The sequence below is a fragment of the Ambystoma mexicanum genome, chromosome 8, assembly GCF_040938575.1.
Source record: "Ambystoma mexicanum isolate Mex_15411 chromosome 8, UKY_AmexF1_1, whole genome shotgun sequence".
NCBI lineage: Eukaryota > Metazoa > Chordata > Amphibia > Caudata > Ambystomatidae > Ambystoma > Ambystoma mexicanum.
This window is the reverse complement of record NC_090929.1, coordinates 7,759,220-7,785,866: the sequence shown is the minus strand read 5'-3', so window position 1 is coordinate 7,785,866 and position 26,647 is coordinate 7,759,220. Positions and strand designations below refer to the sequence as shown.

The following is a 26,647-nucleotide window of genomic DNA, read 5'->3' as shown; positions in this document are numbered from 1 at the left end:
TGCCTGTGCCTCCATCTGGTCTAGAGGTCCACGGCTGTGTGTGCCCTCATCTGGTCTAGGGGCCCTGGGCTGCTTGTGCCCCCATCTGGTCTAGAGGCCAGGGCTGCTTGTGCCTCCATTTGGTCTAGAGGCCCAGGGATGCACGTGCCCTCATCTGGTCTAGAGGCCTAGGGCTGCTTCTGCCTCCATATGCTCTAGAGTCCCAGAGCTGCTTGTGTCCTCATTTGGTCTAGAGGCCAAGGGCTGCTTGTGTCCTCATCTGGTCTAGAGGCCCAGGGCTGTTTGTACCCTCTTCTGGTCTAGAGGCGGTCTAGAGGCCCAGGGCTGCGTGTGCCCTCATCTGGTCTAGAGGCCCAGGGCTGCTTGTGCCTGCATCTGGTCTAGAGGCCAAGGGTTGCGTGTGCCCTCATCTGGTCTAGAGACCCAGGGCTGCTTGTGTCTCCATCTTGTCCAGAGGCACAGGGCTGTGTGTGCCATCATCTGGTCTAGAGGCCCAGGGCTGCTTGTGTCTCCATCTTGTCCAGAGGCCCAGGGCTGCCTGTGCCTCCATCTGGTCTAGAGGCCCAGGGCTGTGTGTGCCCTCATCTGGTCTAGAGAACCAATGCTGCTTGTGCCCTCAGCTGGTCTAGAGGCCAGGACTACTTTTTCCCTCATCTGGTCTAGAGGCCCAGTGATGTTTGTGCCCTCATCTGGTCTAGAGGGCACGGGCAGCTTGTGCCCTCATTTGGTCTAGAGGCACAGGGCTGTGTGTACCCACATCTGGTCTTGAGGCCCAGGGCTGCTTGTGCCCTCTTCTGGTCTACAGGCCCAGGGCTGCTTGTGCCTCCATCTGGTCTAGAGGCCCAGGGCTGTGCGTGCCATCATCTGGTCTAGAGGCCCATGGCTGCTTGTGCCCTTTTCTCCTCTTCTGGTCTAGTGGCCCAGGGCTGCCTGTGCCTCCATCTGGTCTAGAGGCCCACGGCTGCTTGTGTCTCCATCTGGTCTAGAGGCCCAGGGCTGTGTGTGCCCTCATCTGGTCTAGAGGCCCTGGCTGCTTGTGCCCTCTTCTGGTCTAGAGGCCCAGGGCTGCCTGTGCCTCCATCTGGTCTAGAGGCCCAGGGCTGCTTGTGCCCTCATCTGGTCTAGAGGCCAGGGCTGCGTGTGCCTCAATCTGGTCTAGAGGCCCAGGGATGCACGGGTCCTCATCTGGTCTAGAGGCCTAGGGCTGCTTCTGCCTCCATATGCTCTAGAGTCCCAGGGCTGCTTGTGTCCTCATTTGGTCTAGAGGCCGAGGGCTGCTTGTGTCCTCATCTGGTCTAGAGGCCCAGGGCTGCTTGTACCCTCTTCTGGTCTACAGGCGGTCTAGAGGCCCAGGGCTGCGTGTGCCCTCATCTGGTCTAGAGGCCCAGGGCTGATTGTGCCCTCTTTTAGTCTAGAGGCCCAGGGCTGCGTGTGCCCTCTTTTGGTCTAGATGCCCAGGGCTGCTTTTGCCCTCATCTGGTTTAGAGGCCCAGTGCTGCTTGTGCCCTCTTTTGGTCTAGAGGCCCAGGGCTGCTTGTGTCCTCTTCTGGTCTAGAGGCCCAGGGCTGCTTGTGCCATCATCTGGTCTAGAGGCCCAGGGCTGCTTGTGCCCTCATATAGTTTTGAGGCCCAGGGCTGCTTGTGCCCAATTTTGGTCTAAAGGCCCAGGGCTGCTTGTGCCTCCATCTGGTCTAGAGGCCCAGGGCTGTGCGTGCCATCATCTGGTCTAGAGGCCCATGGCTGCTTGTGCCCTTTTCTCCTCTTCTGGTCTAGTGTCCCAGGGCTGCCTGTGCCTCCATCTGGTCTAGAGGCCCAGGGCTGTGTGTACCCTCATCTGGTCTAGAGGCCCTGGGCTGCTTGTGCCCCCATCTGGTCTAGAGGCCAGGGCTGCGTGTGCCTCCATCTGGTCTAGAGGCCCAGGGATGCACGTGCCCTCATCTGGTCTAGAGGCCTAGGGCTGCTTCTGCCCTCATCTGGTCAAGAGGCCCAGGGCTGATTGTGTCCTCATATGATTTTGAGGCCCAGGGCTGCTTGCGCCCTATTTTGGTCTAGAGGTCCAGGGAAGCTTGTGCCCTCAGTGTCTCGTGCTCTCTTGTTGAGCCTGGTCTACCATTTTCCGAGAGTTTGATCGTTTGAGCCACCACTGAAAGGCGCCGGTGTAAGACATGTTCTTGTGGCCTCTGGGTGGACGTCCAGCACCAAATGCCCAGAAATGACCTTTGTGCAAAGCTATGGGTATGGCTATGGGGATGAGGATGAGGATGGGGATGGCGGTGGGGATGGGGTTGAGGATGGGGGTGGCGGTGGGGATGGGGGTGGTGGTGGGGATGGGGTTGAGGGTGGGGGTGGCGGTGCGGATGGGGCTGACGGTGGGGGTGGTGGTGCGGGTGGGGATGGCGGTGCGGATGGGGTGACGGTGGGGATGGGGATGAGGATGGGGGTGGCGGTGCGGATGGGGGTGACGGTGGGGGTGGTGGTACGGGTGGGGATGGCGGTGCGGATGGGGGTGACGGTGGGGATGGGGATGACAATGGGGATGAGGATGGGGGTGGTGGTGAGGATGGGGTTGAGGATGGGGGTGGCGGTGGGGATGGGGGTGGTGGTGGGGATGGGGTTGAGGGTGGGGGTGGCGGTGCGGATGGGGGTGACGGTGGGGGTGGTGGTGCGGGTGGGGATGGCGGTGCGGATGGGGTTGAGGATGGGGATGGGGTTGAGGATGGGGGTGGTGGTGGGGATGTGGGTGGTGGTGGGGATGGGGTTGAGGGTGGGGGTGGCGGTGCGGATGGGGGTGGCGGTGCGGATGGGGGTGACGGTGGGGATGGGGATGAGGATGGGGATGGTGGTGGGGATGGGGATGAGGATGGGGGTGGCGGTGGGGATGGGGGTTGACGATGGGGGTGGCGGTGGGGATGAGGATGGCGATGAGGATGGGATGGCGGTGGGGATGAGGATGGGGTGGCGGTGGGGATGGGGGTTGACGATGGGGGTGGGGATGAGGATGGCGATGAGGATGGGATGGCGGTGGGGATGAGGGTGGGGATGAGGATGGGGTAGCGGTGGGGATGGGGGTTGACGATGGGGGTGGCGGTGGGGATGAGGATGGCGATGAGGATGGGGGTGGCGGTGGGGTTGGGGGTTGACGATGGGGGTGGCGGTGGGGATGAGGATGGAGTGCCTCAGCCCGCAGCTTAGCCCTTCCTCCTGCTTTATAGGCGTCTCTGTAGTTAGGTGGTTCGTTGGCATTGAGGGCTTTTGAGTTTCTATGGGGGCTTCGTTGGCATCTTTGGGCGTTGAACGAGTTGTTAATGTGGCGCTGTCGTGGGCGCTCTGCTTTTATGGAGTCACCTCAACAAAGCGTGTTGTTGTTGTTCCTGACAGTAGGACAGAAAGACGGGGAGCGGCTGGACAACAGCAGGGGGGTGGGGTGCTGAGGATGTGGCCCCGACCAAGGCCGACACCCACAAGGTTGCCAAGCAATGGGCACCTCAAACTTCTCAGCTTCCAGGGAGGCAGCCAGGAAAGCAAAGGGTACCCCAAGACTTCTCAGCTTCCAGGGAGGCAGTAAAGAAATAAATGGGCACCCCAAGACTTCTCAGCATCCAGGCAGTCAGTGAGGAAAGCAAGGGGCACCCCAAGACGTCTCTGCTTCCATGGAGGCAGTCAAGAAAGAAATGGGCACCCCAGACGTCTCATCTTCCAGGCAGTCAGGAAATCAATGGGCACCCCAGACTTCTCAGCTTCCAAGGAGTGTGGCAATCAGGAAATCAATGGGCACCCCAGACTTCTCAGCTTCTAGGTAGTGTGGCAATCAAGGAAGCAAGGGGAACCCCAGACCTCTTAGCTTCCAGGGAGGCAGTCAAGAAATAAATGGGCACCCCAAGACTTCTCAGCTTCCAAGGAGTGTGGCAGTCAGGAAAGCAAGGGGCACCCCAGACTTCTCAGTTTCGAGGGAGGCAGTTAGGGAAGCAAGGGGCACCCCTAGACGTCTTAGCTTCCAGTGTGTGTGGCAGTCAAGAAAAAAATGGGCACCCCAGACGTCTCAGCTTCCAGGGAGTGTGGCAGTCAGGAGAGCAAGGGATACCCCAGACTTCTCAGCTTCCAGGGAGTCAGTGTGGAAAGCAATGGGCACCCCAAGACTTCTCAGCTTCCAGGGAGTGTGACAGTCAGGAAAGCAAGGGGCACCCAGACTTCTCTCAGCTTCCAGGAAGTGTGGCAGTCAGGAAAGCAATGGGCACCCCAGACTTCTCAGCTTCCAGGGAGTGTGGCAGTCAGGAAAGCAGTGGGAACCCCGGACTTCTCAGATTTCAGGGAGTGTGGTAGTCTGGAAAGCAAGGGGCACCCAGACTTCTCAGCTTCCAGGGAGTGTGGCAGTCAGGAAAGCAGTGGGCACCCCGGACTTCTCAGCTTTCAGGGAGTTTGGCAGTTAGGAAAGCAGTGGGCACCCAGACTTCCCAGCTTCCAGGGAGTGTGGCAGTCAGCAAATCAAGGGGCACCCCAGACTTCTCAGTTTCGAGGGAGGCAGTTAGGGAAGCAAGGGGCACCCCTAGACTTCTTAGCTTCCAGTGTGTGTGGCAGTCAAGAAATAAATGGGCACCCCAGACGTCTCAGCTTCCAGGGAGTGTGGCAGACAGGAAAGCAAGGGATACCCCAGACTTCTCAGCTTCCAGGGAGGCAGTCAGGAAAGCAATAGGCACCCCAGACTTCTCAGCTTCCAGGGAGTCAGTGAGGAAAGCAATGGGCACCCCAAGACTTCTCAGCTTCAAGGGAGGCAGTCAAGAATGAAATGGGCACCCAGACGTCTCAGCTTCCAGGGAGTGTGACAGTCAGGAAAGCAAGGGGCACCCAGACTTCTCTTAGCTTCCAGGGAGTGTGGCAGTCAGGAAAGCAGTGGGAACCCCGGACTTCTCAGATTTCAGGGAGTGTGGTAGTCAGGAAAGCAAGGGTCACCCAGATTTCTCAGCTTCCAGGGAGTGTGGCAGTCAGGAAAGCAGTGGGCACCCCGGACTTCTCAGCTTTCAGGGAGTGTGGCAGTCAGGAAAGCAGTGGGCACCCAGACTTCCCAGCTTCCAGGGAGTGTGACAGTCAGCAAAGCAAGGGGCACCCAGACGTCTCAGCTTCCAGGGAGTGTGGCAGTCAGGAAAGCAAGGGATACCCCAGACTTCTCAGCTTCCAGGGAGGCAGTCAGGAAAGCAATAGGCACCCCAGACTTCTCAGCTTCCAGAGAGTCAGTGAGGAAAGCAATGGGCACCCCAAGACTTCTCAGCTTCCAGGGAGGCAGTCAAGAATGAAATGGGCACCCAGACGTCTCAGCTTCGAGGGAGTGTGACAGTAAGGAAAGCAAGGGGCACCCAGACTTCTCTCAGCTTCCAGGAAGTATGGCAGTCAGGAAAGCAATGGGCACCCCAGACTTCTCAGCTTCCAGGGAGTGTGGCAGTCAGGAAAGCAGTGGGAACCCCGGACTTCTCAGATTTCAGGGAGTGTGGTAGTCAGGAAAGCAAGGGGCACCCAGACTTCTCAGCTTCCAGGGAGTGTGGCAGTCAGGAAAGCAGTGGGCACCCCGGACTTCTCAGCTTTCAGGGAGTGTGGCAGTCAGGAAAGCAGTGGGCACCCAGACTTCCCAGATTCCAGGGAGTGTGGCAGTCAGCAAACTAGTGGGCACCCAGACTTTTCAGCTTCCAGGCAGTGTGGCAGTCAGCAAAGCAAGGGGCACCCAGACTTCTCAGCTTCCAGGGAGTGTGGCAGTCAGCAAAGCAGTGGGCACCCAGACTGCTCAGCTTCTAGGGAGCGTGGAAGTCAGGAAAGCAAGGGGCACCCAAACCTCTCAGCTTCCAGGGAGTGTGTCAGTCAGGGAAGCAACGGGCACCCCAGGCTTTTCAGCTTTCAGGGAGTGAGGCAGTCAGGAAGAAAGGGGCACCCAGACTTCTCAGCTTCCAGGGAGTGTGGCAGTCAGGAAAGCAAGGGGCACCCATACTTCAGAGTGTGTCAGTCAGGAAAGCAGTGATCACCCCAGACTTCTCAGCTTTTAGGGATGGTGGTAGTCGGGAAAGCAATGGGCACCCCAGACCTCTCCGCTTTTAGGGATGGTGGTAGTCGGGAAAGCAAAGGGCACCCAGACTTCTCAGCTTTTAGGGAGTGTGGTAGTCGGGAAAGCAATGGGCACACCAGACGTCTCAGCTTTTAGGGAGTGTGGTAGTCGGGAAAGCAGTGGGCATCCTGGACTTCTCAGCTTTTAGGGAGTGTGGTAGTCGGGAAAGCAATGGGCACCCCAGACTTCTCAGCTTTTAGGGATGGTGGTAGTCGGGAAAGCAAGGGGCACCCCAGACTTCTCAGATTTCAGGGAGTGTGGCAGTCAGCAAAGCAGTGAGGCTGCTGCTGGATTCCTGGCTTGGTAAAGCTCATGTTTAAAGGTGAGTTTCTGGTGGTTCACAGCCTCATAAACTGGCTCACAACTCTTTCTAATCATTGTGATATCGTACACATCTGGCGCTTTGTCCTTTATCTAGGGTGCAGATTTCAAACTCAGTGTGGACCCTATTACCAGACGGTCAGAGCAGGTGTGTCTCTTAAATGCACTTTCCTACCAAACACAAACTCTACTCGAGAATTGATTATCCACATCTCGGCATCAGGATATTCTGATCCAAACACAAACTCTACTCGAGAATTGATTATCCACCTCCTGGCATCGGGATATTCTGATCCAAACACAAACTCTACTCGAGAATTGAATATCCACCTCCCGGCATCGGGATATTCTGATCCAAACACAAACTCTACTCGAGAATTGAATATCCACCTCCCGGCATCGGGATATTCTAATCCAAACACAAACTCTACTCGAGAATTGATTATCCACCTCCCGGCATCGGGATATTCTGATCCAAACACAAACTCTACTCGAGAATTGAATATCCACCTCCCGGCATCGGGATATTCTGATCCAAACACAAACTCTACTCGAGAATTGATTATCCACCTCCAGGCATCGGGATATTCTGATCCAAACACAAACTCTACTCGAGAATTGATTATCCACATACCGGCATCGGATATTCTGATCCAAACACAAACTCTACTTGAGAATTGATTATCCACATCCCGGCATCGGGATTTTCTGATCCAAACACAAACTCTACTCGAGAATTGATTATCCACCTCTGAGCATCGGGATATTCTGATCCAAACACAAACCCTACTCGAGAATTGATTATCCACCTCCCGGCATCGGGATATTCTGATCCAAACACAAGCTCTACTCGAGAATTGATTATCCGCCTCCCGGCATCGGGATATTCTGATCCAAACACAAACTCTACTCGAGAATTGATTATCGGCCTCCCGGCATCGGGATATTCTGATCCAAACACAAACTCTACTCGAGAATTGATTATCCACCTCCCGGCATCGGGATATTCTGATCCAAACACAAACTCTACTCGAGAATTGATTATCCACCTCCCGGCATCGGGATATTCTGATCCAAACACAAACTCTACTCGAGAATTGATTATCCACCTCCCGGCATCGGGATATTCTGATCCAAACACAAACTCTACTCGAGAATTGATTATCCACCTCCCGGCACAAAGCGCCCCGCGTCCAAGAAAAGAAGCCGAAAGTGGGAGGCTGTCAAGGTCTCACTGAGAGGAGTGGCTGTCTCCAAGTCTCTCTCACACACCTGCAGAAGCTCTGCTCAACACACAATCATATCCTATTTCCCAAGACGTGATAATACTCTGTTATCAATGAGAAATCCTCAAAGACTTGTGGAGTCCACAAAAGTGTGAGAATGCTAGCTAATTAGAAGGGAGAAGACTGACGCATGTGAGGCGGCGCCCCCACGAGGTACCAAAAAGACTTGAACAACAAATGTTGAATTCAGTCCGTCTTTTTGCAAAAGGCATCATTTAAACAGTTCTTTTGACATGAACCCACTTCCTGTAGGTGGGAGACCCCACAGGGGCATCTTACGCCTCCTTTCTGAATCACATGAGTACTCAGGGGGTCTCCTCAAGTGATGGGAGCCACATTTCCCCCACTCCCCTTAACATGTCATGCTCCTGCAATGCCTGTTGGGATTTGCCAACTGGAGGTGGGTGGGGGCATATGGAGAGAGGTGGGGGCACATTATAAAAGTACTGAGGCGTGTTATTCTCCCAAAACCTTGGTACATCCTTCACGCTGAACAAGTCTGTTGCGAGCGTTGTCACTCAACCGCTTCTGTTGGGGGAGAGCTAAGCGACAAGGAAGATGGCGCCACTCCCAATCATTTCTTACTTGATCTTGAGGAAACTGAGTGAGGATGTTATGCGGGTCCCTGCAGGGCAAGAGGTTGAGGAACCTGCTTGATGGACTTTGAGGGCTGAGGATGCTGGACTTTGAGCTGTACCCAAGGACTTATCACTTTGCCAAAGTTCCGTTAGTAGGCGTCCTGCAGCGAGGCTCCACTGGGCGCAATATGGCTTTGGGCGACCCAATCACTTTTGGTGGTTGGGCTAAAGGAATCCAATGTTCCCCAGAGTGATCCTATTCCTCACAGGACTATCCGATGAGAACTTTAATGGAGGACATCCAATATGTGTCGCACTGATGCATCCACCTTTGGGGATCGACCATGCAAGTGCCTGACAAGAAACCTCTCTTTACCCCGCATGGTCTCTAAGGTCTATACATTATTGAGACATCATTGGTCCGTAGGCAGTGACCGGCCGCCAGCTGTGACAGGACTGGTTGCCCCCCTTTCTGTTCCCAATGCACTGTAGACCTAGATATCTCCAATATGCCCTTTGGGGCTCAGAAGGTGGAGAGGAGGGGTGTGTGCCTCATCTCTGTGAGGCCATGAGGGAACGCATGAATATAGCCGGTACTCGCTCCCTCATGGGACCCGTGCCAGGACCAAATTAGACTCTTTAACTCATTGGCTTTGTCTCCAATGGGATGTTCACTTTAATAAAGACTGCCCATGGCTGCTGGGAACGGGTCATCCATACAAGACAAGGTACAGTGTATGTAAACAAAGACTGCTCATGGCTGCTGGGAACGGGTCATCCATACAAGACAAGGTACAGTGCATGTAAACAAAGACTGCTCATGGCTGCTGGGAATGGGTCATCCATACAAGACAAGGTACAGTGTATGTTAACAAACACTGCTCATGGCTGCTGGGAACGGGTTATCCATACAAGACAAGGTACAGTGTATGTTAACAAACACTGCTCATGGCTGCTGGGAACGGGTTATCCATACAAGACAAGGTACAGTGTATGTTAACAAAGACTTCCCATGGCTTCTGGGAATGAAACTGCTCATGGCTGCTGCAGAGGGGTTGTGTATTCAAGACAAAGGAAATACAAAAAGCGTAGAGGAAACATTACGACAACCGAATCTTCAAAGCACCAAACGCCCAAAAAGAACTCTTCAAAATCATAAACGAAATAAAAAACCCACCGGGTTGCAACAACACGCCAATTCCATCGATGAAACTATGCGATGACGTAGGAGACTACTTCAAAAACAAAATAACTTCCATCAAACACAACATAAAAAACAGACCAAGCGATCACATCTCAAACCCCACCGACACCCACGAGGAACATCCAAAGAAGCTACAAAGTTTCCCAGAAATATCAGTGGAGACTTTCGTCAAACTGGTTAACCAAAGCAACAAATCAGACTCTCCTGAAGACCCCTGACCCCCGGACATATACAAAACAATTCTCAAACAAGGAACCTCCATGGAATACCACAGGAATCTCCTCAACCTCTCAATCTCAACAGGTAAAGTACCACAGGCCTTCAAATCGGCTTACAAGAAGCCGCTACTCAAAGACACCACAGGAAACGTAGAGGCCTTATCCAACTACAGACCCATTTCCAACATACCCTACAAAGCCAAACTACTAGAAACATATGTCTACCAAATAACCCAAGAATTCATAGAAGAGCATTGCCTACTAGACCAGGCACAAGTTGGCTTCAGACCTATGAGAGGAACAGAATCGTCTCTCCTCTAAATATGGGACGACCTAAAAACAAACGCAGACTAGACAACAGCACCGCCCTGATTCTCCTTGATCTGTCTGCAGCCTTCGACACTGTCAACCACGCCATCCTCATAAAGAGATTAGAAGGACTAGGGATAACAGACACTGCCCTACTATGGATCAAATCCTTCCTAACAAACAGAACAGAAACAGTATGGATGAAACCTTTTAAATCCAAACCCAGAGTCGCCACGTGCGGAGTACCACAAGGATCATCCTTCTCCCTGCTTCTATTCAACATCTACATGTACCTATTAATCAAACTCATCAAAAAACACAGCCTCACATGCTACAACTACGCCGACGAAACTCAAATAATCTTCAACATACAAGACACCCGAGAAGAAAACACCACACTAGAGAATTGCCTTTGTGATATATTCAATTGGATGAACCTCAACCACCTCAAAATCAACCCAGGCAAAACAGAGATAATGATTGTCTATAAAAAGGGAGGAGACATCAGCTACATCCCCTGGCCAAGAGAGCTCAGCACCACACCAGAACCATCATCAACTGTAAAAAACCTAGGGGTCCTGATGGATAACAGCCTCACTCTAGAGCCCCAAGTAAATGCTCTACTCAAGAAATGTTTCTTCCTCCTGCGAGCGGCAAAAAGGATCCTACCGTTCCTGTCGTTCACCAACAAAACACTTACCATCATCGCTCTGATCATGTCCAGAGTAGACTATGCCAATAGCCTATGCTTGGGTATGCCTGAATGACTTCTAAAAAAACTACAACGCATACAAAATACGGCAGCCAGACTCCTCCTCAAGCTACCCAGAAGAGAACACATCACACCCACGCTAAAAATACTGCACTGGTTACCATTATAACAGCTAATAAAGTTCAAATCCATGTGCATCACGCACAGAGCAATACACAAAGAAGGCGCAGAATTCCTAAGCGATAAACTACGCTTACATCAACCGACAAGAACACTGAGATCAAGCACCGACATCTACCTGGAACCAAAATCCTATAACAGAAGAAAACTCAGAGGATCATCTTTCTCTCACCAGGCACCGAAAACCTGGAATGACCTACCTACGAATATACAGAACACAACAAAACACCTAGCATTCAGGAAACTCCTGAAATCATGGCTCTTCACAGCGTAACTACAACAGCGATGCACTAGAATGCACACCCCGTTAAACAAAGATGAATAAAAATACCAACCTCGGTCACTCCCAAAATGGACATACACAGAACCCAAAGAACGGACCCCACAATAGACCATAAAATATTATGGGAAATAGCCACAAAAGGAGGTCCCTATAGACTGATCACATACTCAGACCAAGACGAAAGCCCTTAAATCACTCATCCACTGCCTCCTGGCTGTACCATATCCAAACTCCCAGCAGACACATTTAGATAGAAAGTTTGTAAGAGGAGACCACAACACCTGCTCCAACACCCAAGGAGGAGAATAGACACCCAACCCACATTAATCAATCCATCAGCATTAGAACACCTACAGAGCTCGCTAGAATAGAACGGCGAGCGCATCGCTCCAACTAAAACCCAACCCACAACACTCACTCCATCAGAATTAGAACACATGCAGAGCGCGTTAGAACAGCACAGGGAGCGCCTCACACAAACCTAAAACCCTGCGAGGCGTAACCCCTTCGCCCATCTTGATGAGATTGGGAGGATTAGCGAGCGCCGCACTTGGACAAAGTTTTGAATGTTAGCATGTTAAACCTCATATAACCCACTAACAAAAAACTCAGCATCTCTGCAGACTTATCTCACTCAAAAATCTCACACAACCATCTCTCGCACAACCAGCTACACGCACTTCACCACACTGCAACAACACATAAGCCACACCAACAGCACACAAGGACTGACATCGACCTGATACTCGCACCAAAGCTCAGCAACCGCGGTATACCGAGATGAAGCTGCCAACGGAACACCACTCCTCTCACTATCCTACTCCCGCTTCACCTATTAACCCATCCCACTTTCCTGTTTGCAGATCCGCCAGAGCGCCTGGGGACCAACTCTGTTGGTGACGGTGCACGGTACAAATACCTTTAACATTTAACATGAACATTTTACAAGGTACAGAGTATAATAACAAAGACTGCTCATGGCTGCTGGGAATAGGTCATCCATATAAGACAAGGTACATTCGTGCTCTGAAACACTCGTGTACGAGCGCGATAGAAAGAAAATATCAATATCAATACAGTGCATGTTAATGAAGGCTGCTCATGGCTGCTGGGAAGGTTTCACATATACAAGACAAGGCACATTGAGTGTTTACAATGGCTTACTCAAGGCATCTTCCCATCGACCCTAAAAACAGGACACATCCTCCCCTAACCCACTCTGGATCCCAATAACCTAGGTAACTATCGCCCCATCACCAATCTTCACTTCCTAGGTAAGATCAAGGAAAAAAGCGGTAGCCACAAAACTGCAGCAATACATCAACACCAACAATCTGCTCTACGCCTACCAATCTGGATTCACACACAGATGCAGCCCCGAGACAGCAACCATACAGATGGTTGATGACACTCTCAACATCCTTGACGACGGCCACCCCTGCCTCCTAGTTCTACTCGACATCTCAGACGCGTTTGACACAGTAGACCACAAGGCGCTTATGGACTCCCTACATCGGTGCATGGGACCAGCAAACCTGTCCTACGCTGGGTCTAGTCCTACGTCACCAATCGCCAGCAGTTTGTGCAGATGGACTCCTCTAGATCGCCAATGCTTCCCATTTGCATCTGTAATGGGGTACACCTCTGGAAAGCTGACAATAATAGCCCAGGGGGAGTTAGTAGCCGCAGGGTGAAGTAACTTCTCAAACCGGCCCACATTGCTCATGCCAGCACTTTGCGTTTGGGTTCAGGCATTGCCCTATTGCCCTGTAGGCCAGCCCGAGCCTTCGCCCACTCCTGCGGACTTCCTTCCACTCCCAGTCCTAGACTCCTGGAATAAAAGCCGCTCCATGGAGCTGCAGACGCATAGCACTCAAGTCCCCCGCCCGAGAATTAGTCCAGGCACCCGCCTGAAAGGGACCCCACCCTGGGCACCCAACAGGCTGAGAGGAATAGGGGAACCTGCCTATGGCTGAGTGCTGCAGCAGTGTGGCTTTATGGCAGCCGGCTGCACAGAACCCCATGGCACACAAAGAAGGGCTGAGAAAGGGGAACCAGGAGAGAGAGCAGGGTTTCCTTCTGACCGCGACTGAACCAAGGTCAAGGCCCAGAGGGGAGGCTGAGCGCCTCCACCCTAGACTCTTTGCTATGGTACCCCGAACCTTCATCGTTCCATATCGCCCTGGTCTGTGAGCCCTAGTCAGTCCTCCACTCTCCAGCTGCCCCCCACCCCCAGAGTAAGCTGGAGACTCGCGGAGACTCACAGGTTTTGCTGATAAACAAATAGTCCTTCTATTTTTGTCAAAATAATCAAACTGAAAGAAAACTGGTGTCTTCCTCTACGATATTATCATGTGATTAACCACTAAGACCTTGCTCTGCAGGGGGGAGGGCCTGCAGACAGTAGCAGAGGGAGGGGGAGGGCCTGCAGACAGTAGCAGAGGCAGGGCGAGGGCCTGCAGACAGTAGCAGAGGCGGTGCAAGGGCCTGCAGACAGTAGCAGAGGGAGGCCGAGGGCCTGCAGACAGTAGCAGAGGCAGGGCGAGGGCCTGCAGACAGTAGCAGAGGCAGGGCGAGGGCCTGCAGACAGTAGCAGAGGGAGGGTGAGGGCCTGCAGACAGTAGCAGAAGCGGGGTGAGGGCCTGCAGACAGTAGCAGAGGGCATGCAGACAGTAGCAGAGGCAGGGGCAGGGCCTGCAGGCAGAGGCAGGGGCAGGGCCTGCAGGCAGTAGCAGAGGCGGTGCAAGGGCCTGCAGACAGTAGCAGAGGCGGTGCAAGGGCCTGCAGACAGTAGCAGAGGCAGGGCAAGGGCCTGCAGACAGTAGCAGAGGGAGGGCGAGGGCCTGCAGACAGTAGCAGAAGCAGGGGAAGGGCCTGCAGACAGTAGCAGAGGTGGGGTGAGGGCCTGCAGACAGTAGCAGAGGCAGGGGGTGGCCTGCAGACAGTAGTAGAGGCGGGGGAGGGCCTGCAGACAGTAGCATAGGCAGGGGGAGGGCCTGCAGAGAGTAGAAGAGGCAGGGGAGGGCCTGCAGACAGTAGCAGAGGCGGGGCGAGGTCCTGCAGACAGTAGCAGAAGGCGGGCGAGGGCCTGCAGACAGTAGCAGAGGTGGGGTGAGGGCCTGTAGACAGTGGTAGAGGCAGGCCGAGGGCCTGTAGACAGTAGCAGAGGCAGGGGGAGGGCCTGCAGACAGTAGCAGAGGCAGGGCGAGGGCATGCAGACAGTAGTAGAGGCGGCGGGAGGGTCTGCAGGCAGTAGCAGAGGCAGGGGCGAGGGCATGCAGACAGTAGTAGAGGCGGGGGGAGGGCATGCAGACAGTAGCAGAGGCGGGGCGAGGGCCTGCAGACAGTAGCAGAGGAAGGGGGTGGCCTGCAGACAGTAGTAGAGGCGGGGGTAAGGCCTGCAGACAGTAGCATAGGCGGGGGGAGGGCCTGCAGAGAGTAGAAGAGGCGGGGGGAGGGCCTGCAGACAGTAGCAGAGGCAGGGGGAGGGCCTGCAGACAGTAGCAGAGGCGGGGGGAGGGCCTGCAGACAGTAGCAGAGGCAGGGGGAGGGCCTGCAGACAGTAGCAGAGGCAGGGGGAGGGCCTGCAGACAGTAGCAGAGGCAGGGGCGAGGGCCTGCAGACAGTGGCAGAGGCAGGGGAGAGCCTGCAGACAGTAGCAGAGGCGAGGTGAGGGCCTGCCGACAGTAGCAGAGGCGGGGGAAGGCCTGCAGACAATAGCAGAGGTGGGCCTGCAGACAATAGCAAAGGCGGGGTGAGGGCACGCAGACAGTAGCAGAGGTGAGGCCAAGGTCCTGTAAACAGTAGTAGAGGCAGGGCAGAGGGCCTGCAGACAGTAGCAGAGGTGGGGCTGAGGGCCTGCAGACAGTAGCAGAGGCAGGGGGGCCTGCAGACAGTAGAAGAGCCGGGGGGCCTGCATACAGTAGAAGAGGCGGGGGAGGGCCTGCAGACAGTAGCAGAGGCAGGGGAGGGCCTGCAGACAGTAGAAGAGGCAGGGGGAGGGCCTGCAGACAGAATCAGAGGCAGGGGGAGGGCCTTCAGACAGTAGCAGAGGCGGGCAAGGGCCTGCGGACAGTAGAAGAGGCAGGGGAGGGCCTGCAGACAGTAGCAGAGGCAGGGGTAGGGCCTGCAGACAGTAGCAGAGGCAGGCCGAGGGCCTGCAGACAGTAGCAGAGGCGGGGCTGAGGGCCTGCAGACAGTAACAGAGGCGGGGCGAGGGCATGCAGACAGTAGCAGAGGCGGAGTAGCAGAGGCGGGGTGAGGGCCTGCAGACAGTAGCAGAGGCGGGGAGGGCCTGCAGATAGTAGCAGAGGCGGGGCTGAGGGCCTGCAGACAGTAACAGAGGCGGAACGAGCGCCTGCAGACAGTAGCAGAGGCGGAGTAGCAGAGGCGGGGTGAGGGCCTGCAGACAGTAGCAGAGGCGGGGAGGGCCTGCAGACAGTAGCAGAGGCGGGGCGAGGGCCTGCAGACAGTAGCAGAGGCAGGGGCAAGGGCCTGCAGACAGTAGCAGAGGCGGAGTAGCAGAGGCGGGGCGAGGGCCTGTAGACAGTAGCAGAGGCGGGGCGAGGGCCTGCAGACAGTAGCAGAGGCAGGGGGAGGGCCTGCAGACAGTAGCAGAGGCAGGGCGAGGGTCTGCAGACAGTAGCAGAGGCAGGGGAGGGCCTGCAGACAGTAGCAGAGGCGGGGCGAGGGCCTGCAGACAGTAGAAGAGGCGGGCCTGCAGACAATAGCAGAGGTGGGCCGAGGGCCTGCAGACAGTAGCAGAGGCAGGGGAGGGCCTGCAGACAGTAGCAGAGGCGGGGCGAGGGACTGCAGACAGTAGCAGAGGTGGGGGAGGGCCTGCAGACAGTAGCAGAGGTGGGCCCAGGGCATGCAGACAGTAGCAGAGGCGGGGGAGGGCCTGCAGACAGTAACAGAGGCGGGGCAAGGGCCTGCAGACAGTAGCAGAGGCGGGGCCGAGGGCCTGCAGACAGTAGCAGATGCGGGGGGATGGTCTGCAGACAGTAGCAGAGGCGCGGGGAGGGCCTGTAGACAGTAGCAGAGGTAGGGAGAGGGCCTGCAGACGGTAGCAGAGGTGGGGCGAGGGCCTGTAGACAGTGGTAGAGGCAGGCCGAGGGCCTGTAGACAGTAGCAGAGGCAGGGGAGGGACTGCAGACAGTAGCAGAGGCGGGGCAAGGGCCTGCAGACAGTAGCAGAGGCGGGGCCGAGGGCCTGCAGACAGTAGGAGAGGCGGGGCAAGGGCCTGCAGACAGTAGCAGAGGCGGGGCCGAGGGCCTGCAGACAGTAGCAGATGTGGGGGGATGGCCTGCAGACAGTAGCAGAGGCGGGGGGAGGACTTGCAGACAGTAGCAGAGGCAGGGGGAGGGCCTGCTGACAGTAGCAGAGGTGGGGGAGGGCCTGCACACAGTAGCAGAGGCAGGGGTGAGGGCATGCAGACAGTAGCAGAGGCGGGACGAGGGCCTGCAGACAGTAGCAGAGGCGGGACGAGGGCCTGCAGACAGTAGCAGAGGCGGGGGGGAGGGCCTGCAGACAGCACAGCCACACAAAAGCAAACTGTGCTACCAAGCCACAGTGTACTTCTCACACAACTCACACTGTGCCAGACTGACACAGGCAAGCAGTGTCAGATTTAAGGCAAAGGCCCATAGACAAGGTTGGCAAAGGGCCCTGGGCAGGCAGAGGTTATGGTGCGACATGTATGAACTTTGGGGACACATGTTCCATGTAGAACCTGTCAACATTACTAATCACCCCCCACGCCCTGCTGAGGCGGTTCCAAGGATCAGATTCAGGGGTCTGTGTACAAATGCGAAATGAGCTGCTCCAGGCGGGGAGGACGCGTTTCTTAAGCAAAAAACGGCCCTGGTGAGCATCGGGAGGGCAGAAGAGGGGCTGCCAGGGGGCCCACCTGGCACAGCACGCGAGAAAGCAGCAGTTAAAGCAGGGCTCTTAGGAGGTGCCTTTAACATGCACTGAACGTGCTTCCTGGGCACTGATGGCCCTTCACAGAGCGCAGCAGCACTTTTCAAATTTACTGAAAGCTCAACAACACTTTCGTGAATTCGAAAAGTGGCCATCCTTAAGAGCTGTGGACGGTGATGCAGCTGCGCACACTACCCCCTGCCCCCCTCCCGTCTTTCCACTCACCTCAGAATGGTGGTGCTGAAAACTGGGGGGCATGGGGGATGTCGGCTCTTAAATGCTCCCCATGAGGGACACCCCCTCTTTCATCTTTGGGGTGATGCAACAAGACATTCTTTATTCAAAGGACCGCCTGCAACCAAAGCTGCAACCCCCCCACCGCCCCAGGCCTGGCTCACGAGACTCCCCCCATTCTATTGCATGCCTTGTCATGTAATGCATTCAGACACTCATATGGGGAACATGACTCAAGAAGCCAGATCAATGCACTGTACGATCCACTTAGCGCCTAGAGGCTTTGCGGCCGTAGGCAGCAGGCGGAGAAACATCACTGTCCTGCTTCTCTTATGACTCTAATGGCCGTATTCCATTCCCCACCTCTATGCACGCGCTTCTGTAAATAAATTGGCTCACAAAGTTTGTCAAGTGTTGGCAATAAAAGGCCGTAGGATTGTATTGTGCAGATATGGTTATGGGGATAAGAATAATCACATATCATAATAGTATCATACTTTTGGGCACTGGGTCCTGAGGTTACCCCCTCTGGCCCGTGCCGCCTTTTCTCGTACCACGACTTGTTGTGGACACCGTACAGTGCCCTGTACCTCTTTTCCTTTGTTCTTCTCCCTTCTTTTTGTTTGGGTCCCCTTTCAGGGTCTACAAACAGATTGTGTTTTCTTGGAGCTTGCTTCTCTTATGTATAAGAGCCAGGGGAGCCCTGGGGAGCCCTGGGTCGTTGATGTTCATAGTAGCTGGAGCTGCTGGGTAGCCGGTTGCCTGGCCCCCTGAGGGGCAGCAGGTCTTTGAACCTGTGCCCTGCCTGAATGTTGGTTCTCTTAGGTGCTTACCACCTTGCTGCTTAGAGGAAGGGTGAGGTGATTGTCCACACCTCACCCTTCCCTGGCTTTGTGTGGCAGAGACTGTGTGTCTCTGCAGCTGAGAGGGAGAGGAGTAGGAATGGGGGTGGGGGCTGCCCATCTCCTGGCCCGCTGGATGTTAACATCAGTTACCCTGCCTAGCCTTGGGCGGCCCTGCGGCATTGCTCAGATAAAAATCACGTGAACATTAAATAGATATATCCGAAAGCTGAAAACATTGGCATGGAAGCTACAAGATATACATTGGAGGTATCTGGAATTAATATAAATGATGAAATGAATGATAAGTTATAATTGACCAGTCTTGGCTCTAAGCTTGTCACAGTCACTCCGCAAGCTAAAGCCACATTTTATAAATATGGCAAGTTCACGTGCAGCGCAGTGCTACTGTACTACACCCAGAAAGCGGTGCCCAAAACAGACTCAAGAACAGCCCTTTGGGATAGAACAGAGAGAACATTCTGGCGGAAAGTCCTTAATATGCCCCAATGTTTACTGGTTTCCATGAGACATTTTGAATTGGGAGCCTTATCACTGCATGTAACACACACATGGACACTACACTCCCTGCTAAGAAAATGTCTGCTGGGAAGCCATGCAAATAATTTGCTAAGCATGCTAGCGACCTACCTAAGCATACTAGTGACCTATCTAAGCATCCTAGTGACCTATCTAGCATACTAGTGACCTATTGAAGCATGCTAGCGACCTATCTAAGCATGCTAGCGACCTATCTAGCATACTAGCGACCTATCTAAGCATGCTAGCGACCTATCCAGCATACTAGCGACCTATCTAAGCATGCTAGCGATCTAAGCATGCTAGCGACCTATTGAAGCATGCTAGCGGCCTAAGCATGCTAGCGACCTATTGAAGCATGCTAGCAGCCTAAGCATGCTAGTGACCTATCGAAGCATGCTAGCGACCTAAGCATGCTAGCGACCTATCTAAGCATGCTAGCGACCTAAGCATGCTAGTGACCTATCGAAGCATGCTAGCGACCTAAGCATGCTAGCGATCTATCTAAGCATGCTAGCGATATATCTAAGCATGCTAGTGACCTATCTAAGCAAAGTGACCTATCTAAGCATGCTAGCAACCTAAGCATGCTAGCGACCTATCTAAGCATGCTAGCGACCTATCTTAGAATAGCGACTTATCTAAGCATGCTAACGTCCTATCTAAGCATGCTAGCGACCTATGTAAGCATACTAGCGATCTATCTAAGCATTATAGCAACATATCTAGCGACCTATCTAAGCATGCTAGCGACCTATCGAAGAATACTAGCGACCTATCGATCGACCTATCTAGGCATGCTAGCGACCTATCTAAGCATGCTAGCGACATATCTAAGCATGTCTAAGCATGATAGCGACATATCTAAGAATGCTAGCGACCTATCTAAGCATACTAGCGACCTGTCTAGCGACCTATCTCAGCATGCTAGTGACCTATCTAAGCATACTGGCGACATATCTAAGCATGCTAGCGACCTATCTAAGCATACTAGCGACATATCTAGTGACCTATCTAAGCATACTAGCGACCTATCTAAGCATGCTAGCGACCTATCTAAGCATACTAACGACCTATCTAAGCATACTAGCGACATATCTAAGCATGCTAGCGACCTATCTAGGCATGCTAGTGACCCATCTAAGCATGCTAGCGACCTATCTAAGCATGCTAGCGACCTATCTAAGCATACTAACGACCTATCTAAGCATGCTCCACGCTTCAGACGCTCAGTGACACAGCACTCCACGCTTCACACGCTCAGTGACACAGCACTCCACGCTGCACACGCTCAGTGACACAGCACTCCACGCTGCACATGCTCAGTGACACAGCACTGCACGCTGCACACGCTCAGTGACACAGCACTCCACGCTGCACATGCTCAATGACACAGCACTCCACGCTGCACATGCTCGGTGACACATCACTCCACGCTGCACATGCTCAGTGACACAACACTGCACGCTGCACACGCTCAGTGACACAGCACTCCACGCTGCACATGCTCAATGACACAGCACTCCACGCTGCACATGCTCGGTGACACATCACTCCACGCTGCACATGCTTAGTGACACAACGCTCCGCACTGCACATGCTCAGTGACACAGCACTTCACGCTGCACATGCGCAGTGACACATCACTCCACGCTGCACATGCTCAGTGACACATGCTCAGTGACACAGAACTCCACGCTGCACACGCTCAGTGACACAGCACTGCACGCTGCACACGCTCAGTGACACAGCACTCCACGCTGCACATGCTCAATGACACAGCACTCCGCGCTGCACATGCTCGGTGACACATCACTCCACGCTGCACATGCTTAGTGACACAACGCTCCGCACTGCACATGCTCAGTGACACAGCACTTCACGCTGCACATGCGCAGTGACACATCACTCCACGCTGCACATGCTCAGTGACACATGCTCAATGACACAGCACTCCACGCTGCACACGCTCAGTGACACAGCACTCCACGCTGCCCATGCTCAGTGACACAGCACTCCACGCTGCAGACGCTCAGTGACACAGCACTCCACGCTGCACACGCTCAGTGACACAGCACTCCACGCTGCCCATGCTCAGTGACACAGCACTCCACGCTGCACATGCTCAGTGACACAGCACTCCACACTGCGCCGCAGCACTCCACATATAAGGCCACTGCACTGCTCATCTCGCTGGATGCATTTGTGCAAGCCATGCTCTGTATAGTTTCATGCATTTTCAGATTAGCGTCTGCTGGCGGGTCACACGTCCCAAAGTGCTTCAAAGCCATAACAGCGGCAGTCAGGCGCTATACAAATATCAAATAACATCACCTGGTGTCCAGTGCTGGGGACAGGGACAGAGGTCCCACGATTATCCGGGGGCATTCACTAGACCTCCTCGCCCCCCGCGCCCCCTTTTGGAAACCTCCGCTCCGTGTCTAGCAGCCCCCGGAGCGGGGCAGGAGGCTGGCAGTGCAGCCCCCCTGTGAGGCCCTCTCTCGCTGCATCCATGATCGGCCAGGGCTGTGGAGTGGGCACAAGGGCAGCGATACACAGGCTGAGCGGATGCATAAGGGCAGCAATGCACAGGCTGAGCGGCGGCATAAGGGCAGCAATGCACGGCCTGAGCGGTGGCATAAGGGCAGCAATGCACGACCTGAGCGGTGGCACAAGGGCAGCAATGCACGGGCTGAGCGGCGGCATAAGGGCAGCAATGCACGGCCTGAGCGGCGGCACAAGGGCAGTAATGCACAGGCTGAGCGGCGGCACAAGGGCAGCTATGCATGGGCTGAGCGGCGGCATAAGGGCAGTAATGCACGGGCTGAGTGGCGGCATAAGGGCAGCAATGCACGGCCTGAGCGGCGGCACAAGGGCAGTAATGCACAGGCTGAGCGGCGGCACAAGGGCAGCTATGCATGGGCTGAGCGGCGGCATAAGGGCAGTAATGCACGGGCTGAGTGGCGGCATAAGGGCAGCAATGCACGGCCTGAGCGGCGGCACAAGGGCAGTAATGCACAGGCTGAGCGGCGGCACAAGGGCAGCTATGCATGGGCTGAGCGGCGGCATAAGGGCAGTAATGCACGGGCTGAGTGGCGGCATAAGGGCAGCAATGCACGGCCTGAGCGGCGGCACAAGGGCAGTAATGCACAGGCTGAGCGGCGGCACAAGGGCAGCTATGCATGGGCTGAGCGGCGGCATAAGGGCAGTAATGCACGGGCTGAGTGGCGGCATAAGGACAGCAATGCACGGCCTGAGCGGCGGCACAAGGGCAGTAATGCACAGGCTGAGCGGCGGCACAAGGGCAGCTATGCATGGGCTGAGCGGCGGCATAAGGGCAGTAATGCACGGGCTGAGTGGCGGCATAAGGGCAGCAATGCACGGCCTGAGCGGCGGCATAAGGGCAGTAATGCACAGGCCGAGCGGCGGCATAAGGGCAGCAATGAACGGCCTGAGCGGTGGCATAAGGGCATTAACGCACAGGCTGGTGCATAAGGGCAGCAATGCACGGCCTGAGCGGTGACACAAGGGCATTAACGCACGGGCTGAGCGGTGGCATAAGGACAGTAATGCACGGGCACTAGGAGGTCAGGAGAAGCTATGCCCTTCCGTGCCAACGTTAATAATCCCAGTCCAAAGGCCAAGGTCTGTGTAAGTGGGACCCGGGCGCCATTCTGGCTGCGCTGGGGGCAGCCTTTCCCCGGACCCCCTCTCCTCTCCCGGACCCCTCTTCCCAGACTCCACTCCCGGACCCCTTCCCCCGGACCACCTCCCCTCTCCCGGACCCCTCTCCCCGGACCCCTCCACTCGTCCCCGACCCCTCTCCAGGACCCCTCTCCTCAGACACCTCACATCAGGCGGCCTGATCAAGGGGGGGGGGCGATTTCGGACGCTGCCTCCTCCCGCCACTATCATAATAGCTCGCTTCCTATCTCACACACTCTCCCTTTGTACCCCATTTGCTCTGCCCACCTCCGCCGCCCCCACCCCACTGTGCCCGGTCCCCTGGTCTTCAAATACTGGGCGCCAGGAATCCTTGCACCCTATCTAGGTGGGGGTTTGGGAGGAGTGGGGCTCGGGGGTTGGGGGCGCCTGATGGCGATAGCCCCCGTGACCTGTTTGCCCCTACCACACTCCCGCTAACACTTGTGGCTTCTATCTCCAATGCCCGTGAGCAATCCGTGCCACAATGGGCACAAGCGGGCATTCAGCAGCCCCCAGACCCCACCCGCGCTCCCCATAAAGCAAAGTTACACCCACACCAGGGGCCCGACTCGGGAGATGGCCTCACACCCACACCAGGGGCCCGACTCAGGGGATGACCTCACACCCACACCAGGGGCCCGACTCATGGGATGGCGTCACACCCACACCAGGGGCCCGACTCAGGGGATGGCCTCACACCCACACCAGGGGCCCGACTCAGGGGATGACCTCACATCCACATCAGGGGCCCGACTCATGGGATGGCGTCACACCCACACCAGGGGCCCGACTCGGGAGATGGCCTCACACCCACACCAGGGGCCCGACTCAGGGGATGACCTCACATCCACACCAGGGGCCCGACTCATGGGATGGCGGCATACCTACACCAGGGGCCCGACTCAGGGGATGGCCTCACACCCACACCAGGGGCCCGACTCAGGGGATGACCTCACATCCACATCAGGGGCCCGACTCATGGGATGGCGTCACACCCACACCAGGGGCCCGACTCGGGAGATGGCCTCACACCCACACCAGGGGCCCGACTCAGGGGATGACCTCACATCCACACCAGGGGCTCGACTCAGGGGATGGCGGCATACCCCCACCAGGGGCCCGACTCAGGGGATGGCCTCATACCCACACCAGGGGCCCGACTCAGGGGATGACCTCACATCCACATCAGGGGCCCGACTCATGGGATGGCGTCACACCCACACCAGGAGCCCGACTCAGGGGATGGCGACACACCCACACCAGGGGCCCTACTCAGGGGATGACCTCACATCCACACCAGGGGCCGACTCATGGGATGGCGTCCCACCCACACCAGGGGCCCGACTGATGAGGTGGCCTCACACCCACACCAGGGGCCCGACTCATGGGATGGCGTCACACCCACACCAGGGGCCCGACTCAGGGGATGGCCTCACACCCACACCAGGGGCCCGACTCAGGGGATGACCTCACATCCACACCAGGGGCCCGACTCATGGGATGGCGGCATACCTACACCAGGGGCCCGACTCAGGGGATGGCCTCATACCCACACCAGGGACCCGACTCAGGGGATGACCTCACATCCACATCAGGGGCCCGACTCATGGGATGGCGTCACACCCACACCAGGGGCCCGACTCGGGAGATGGCCTCACACCCACACCAGGGGCCCGACTCAGGGGATGACCTCACATCCACACCAGGGGCTCGACTCATGGGATGGCGGCATACCTACACCAGGGGCCCGACTCAGGGGATGGCCTCATACCCACACCAGGGGCCCGACTCAGGGGATGACCTCACATCCACATCAGGGGCCCGACTCATGGGATGGCGTCACACCCACACCAGGGGCCCGACTCATGAGGTGGCCTAACACCCACACCAGGGGCCCGACTCATGGGATGGCGTCACACCCACACCAGGAGCCCGACTCAGGGGATGGCGTCACACCCACACCAGGGGCCCGACTCAGGGGATGACCTCACATCCACACCAGGGGCCGACTCATGGGATGCCGTCCCACCCACACCAGGGGCCCGACTGATGAGGTGGCCTCACACCCACACCAGTGGCCCGACTCAGGGGATGACCTCACATCCACACCAGGGGCCCGACTCAGGGGATGGCCTCACACCCACACCAGGGGCCCGACTCAGGGGATGGCCTCACATCCACACCAGGGGCCCGACTCATGGGATGGCGTCACACCCACACCAGGGGCCCGACTCATGAGGTGGCCTCACACCCACACCAGGGGCCCGACTCATGGGATGTTTTGCAGGGTTCAAAGTGCCTTTGCACTGCCGACACAAACCGCGATTCGTGGAACTCTGCAAAGTCAGTGCTGACTGAGTTTGTAAGTCATTTTTGCAGGACACGATGACTTTGCAATAAACACACTTTGCACAGTTCCGTGAATCCGTGTCTAGTGCTGTGCCCCACCTCATGCGCGCATGTAAACACTGCACGGAAATACACTGCATCCCCCCACGCATTCACAAAGGGAACGCATTGCCCCCACACACTGCAGGCACTGCACCCGGACACTGCTGCGATGCATTCACACACTCCACGCTCACCCAGTGCATCGCCACACTGCAGCCATACACTGCGGCCCTCCCCCCTCCATGTCCCCATTCCCATGAGTTCCTCTGGGCGCACGGCTCAGTGGCCCTGGCACCAGTGTTGCCAACTCCTCAGTGAAGCAAGTAGCTATCGCCCCCCCTAAAAGTCGCCAGAAGCAGCTAGATGACACCGCTGCCTAATTTCCAATGACCTCCTCTACCCCCCCACGATGTAGGGCTTTTACTGTGCCCTTTCGTTTAGGTCCACCCCCTTAACATGCAGTTCCCCTAGAGCGTTTCTGGGGGCGGGTGATTAACAGTAAACCCCTCCCTTTTGAGTTCACAGTGTGGTTTTGCTTTACTCCCGTCAGAACACGGGCAAATGGGCACCACTTTGTTCAATTGGTTTGGAAACTTGTGTAAATGAGCAAGTCTCCAAAGCAAGTGCGGAAAGTAGCCGCACTGCCCGGCACTTACCTGCCTGTGCGGCGCAGCAGGCGAGCAGGCAGACTGCCAGCCTCAGAGCCGGCTCCATGCTGTGGGTAGAGGAGGACCCGGGAGGGGCAGAGGGAACTCGGTGAGGGTTTGAAGCTCAGTCCGGGTCTGCTCCCGGCACAGGATAGCTCCGGAGGTTTGACGCTGGCAGCAGAGGGTCCTACTCGCTCCCTGGACTCCGAGCCTCTGAGCTGCCTCGGGCGCAGCGCGCAGACTGGAGGCGCAGGAAGTGACAGAGGCGCAGGGGCTGGAAATACCCGCGCAGCGCAGGAGGAAATGCCTGCGCCACAGGGCGCGCGCGGGCTCTGGGACAAACAACACCCCCCCCCTCCCCGGCCCCCCACACCAGAACTCTTCCTGCCCCCTCTCATTCCCTGCTCCCTCACACCCTCTGTGCTCCGTCACACCCCGAACACCCACTTCGCACCCGTTACCCTCACACTCTGCGCTCCTTCACACCCCTAGCACCCACTCCACTCTCCTTCGCACCCCTTACCCTCACACTCGGCGCTCCTTCACACCCCTAACACCCACTCTACTCTCCTTCGCACCCGTTACTCTCACACACTGTGCTCTGTCACTCCACGAACACCCATTCTACTCTCCTTCACACCCATTACCCTCACACCCTGTGCTCTGTCACTCCCCGAACACGCACTCTACTCTCCTTCAAACCCGTTACCCTCACACTCTGCGCTCTTTCACTGTCCAAACACCCACTCTACTCTCCTTCGCACCCCTTACCCTCACACTCTCCGCTCCTTCACACACCTAACACCCACTCTACTCTCCTTCGCACCCCTTACCCTCACACTCTGCGCTCCTTCACACCCCTAGCACCCACTCCACTCTCCTTCGCACCCGTTACCCTCACACTCTGTGTTCCGTCACTCCCCGAACACCCACTCTACTCTCCTTCTCACCCGTTACCCTCACACTCTGCGCTCCTTCACACCCCTAACACCCACTCTACTCTCCTTCGCACCCGTTACTCTCACACACTGTGCTCTGTCACTCCACGAACACCCATTCTACTCCCCTTCACACCCATTACCCTCACACTCTGTGCTCTGTCACTCCCCGAACACGCACTCTACTCTCCTTCAAACCCGTTACCCTCACAGTCTGCGCTCCTTCACCCCCTAACACCCACTCGACTCTCC

General features: G+C 56.0%; 1 protein-coding gene across 1 annotated transcript in view; it reads right to left on the bottom strand.

Annotated features, from left to right (window-relative positions):
- The window catches only part of ENG (endoglin), a 286,341-nt gene extending 260,620 nt beyond the window's left edge, over window positions 1–25,721 (bottom strand). The window contains exon 1 of the mRNA XM_069609121.1: window positions 25,467–25,721. Within this exon, the coding sequence (XP_069465222.1) occupies window positions 25,467–25,524 (58 nt within the window). The 5' untranslated portion in view covers window positions 25,525–25,721. The remainder of the gene's footprint in view (window positions 1–25,466) is intronic.
- Window positions 25,722–26,647: the final 926 nt, after the last annotated feature.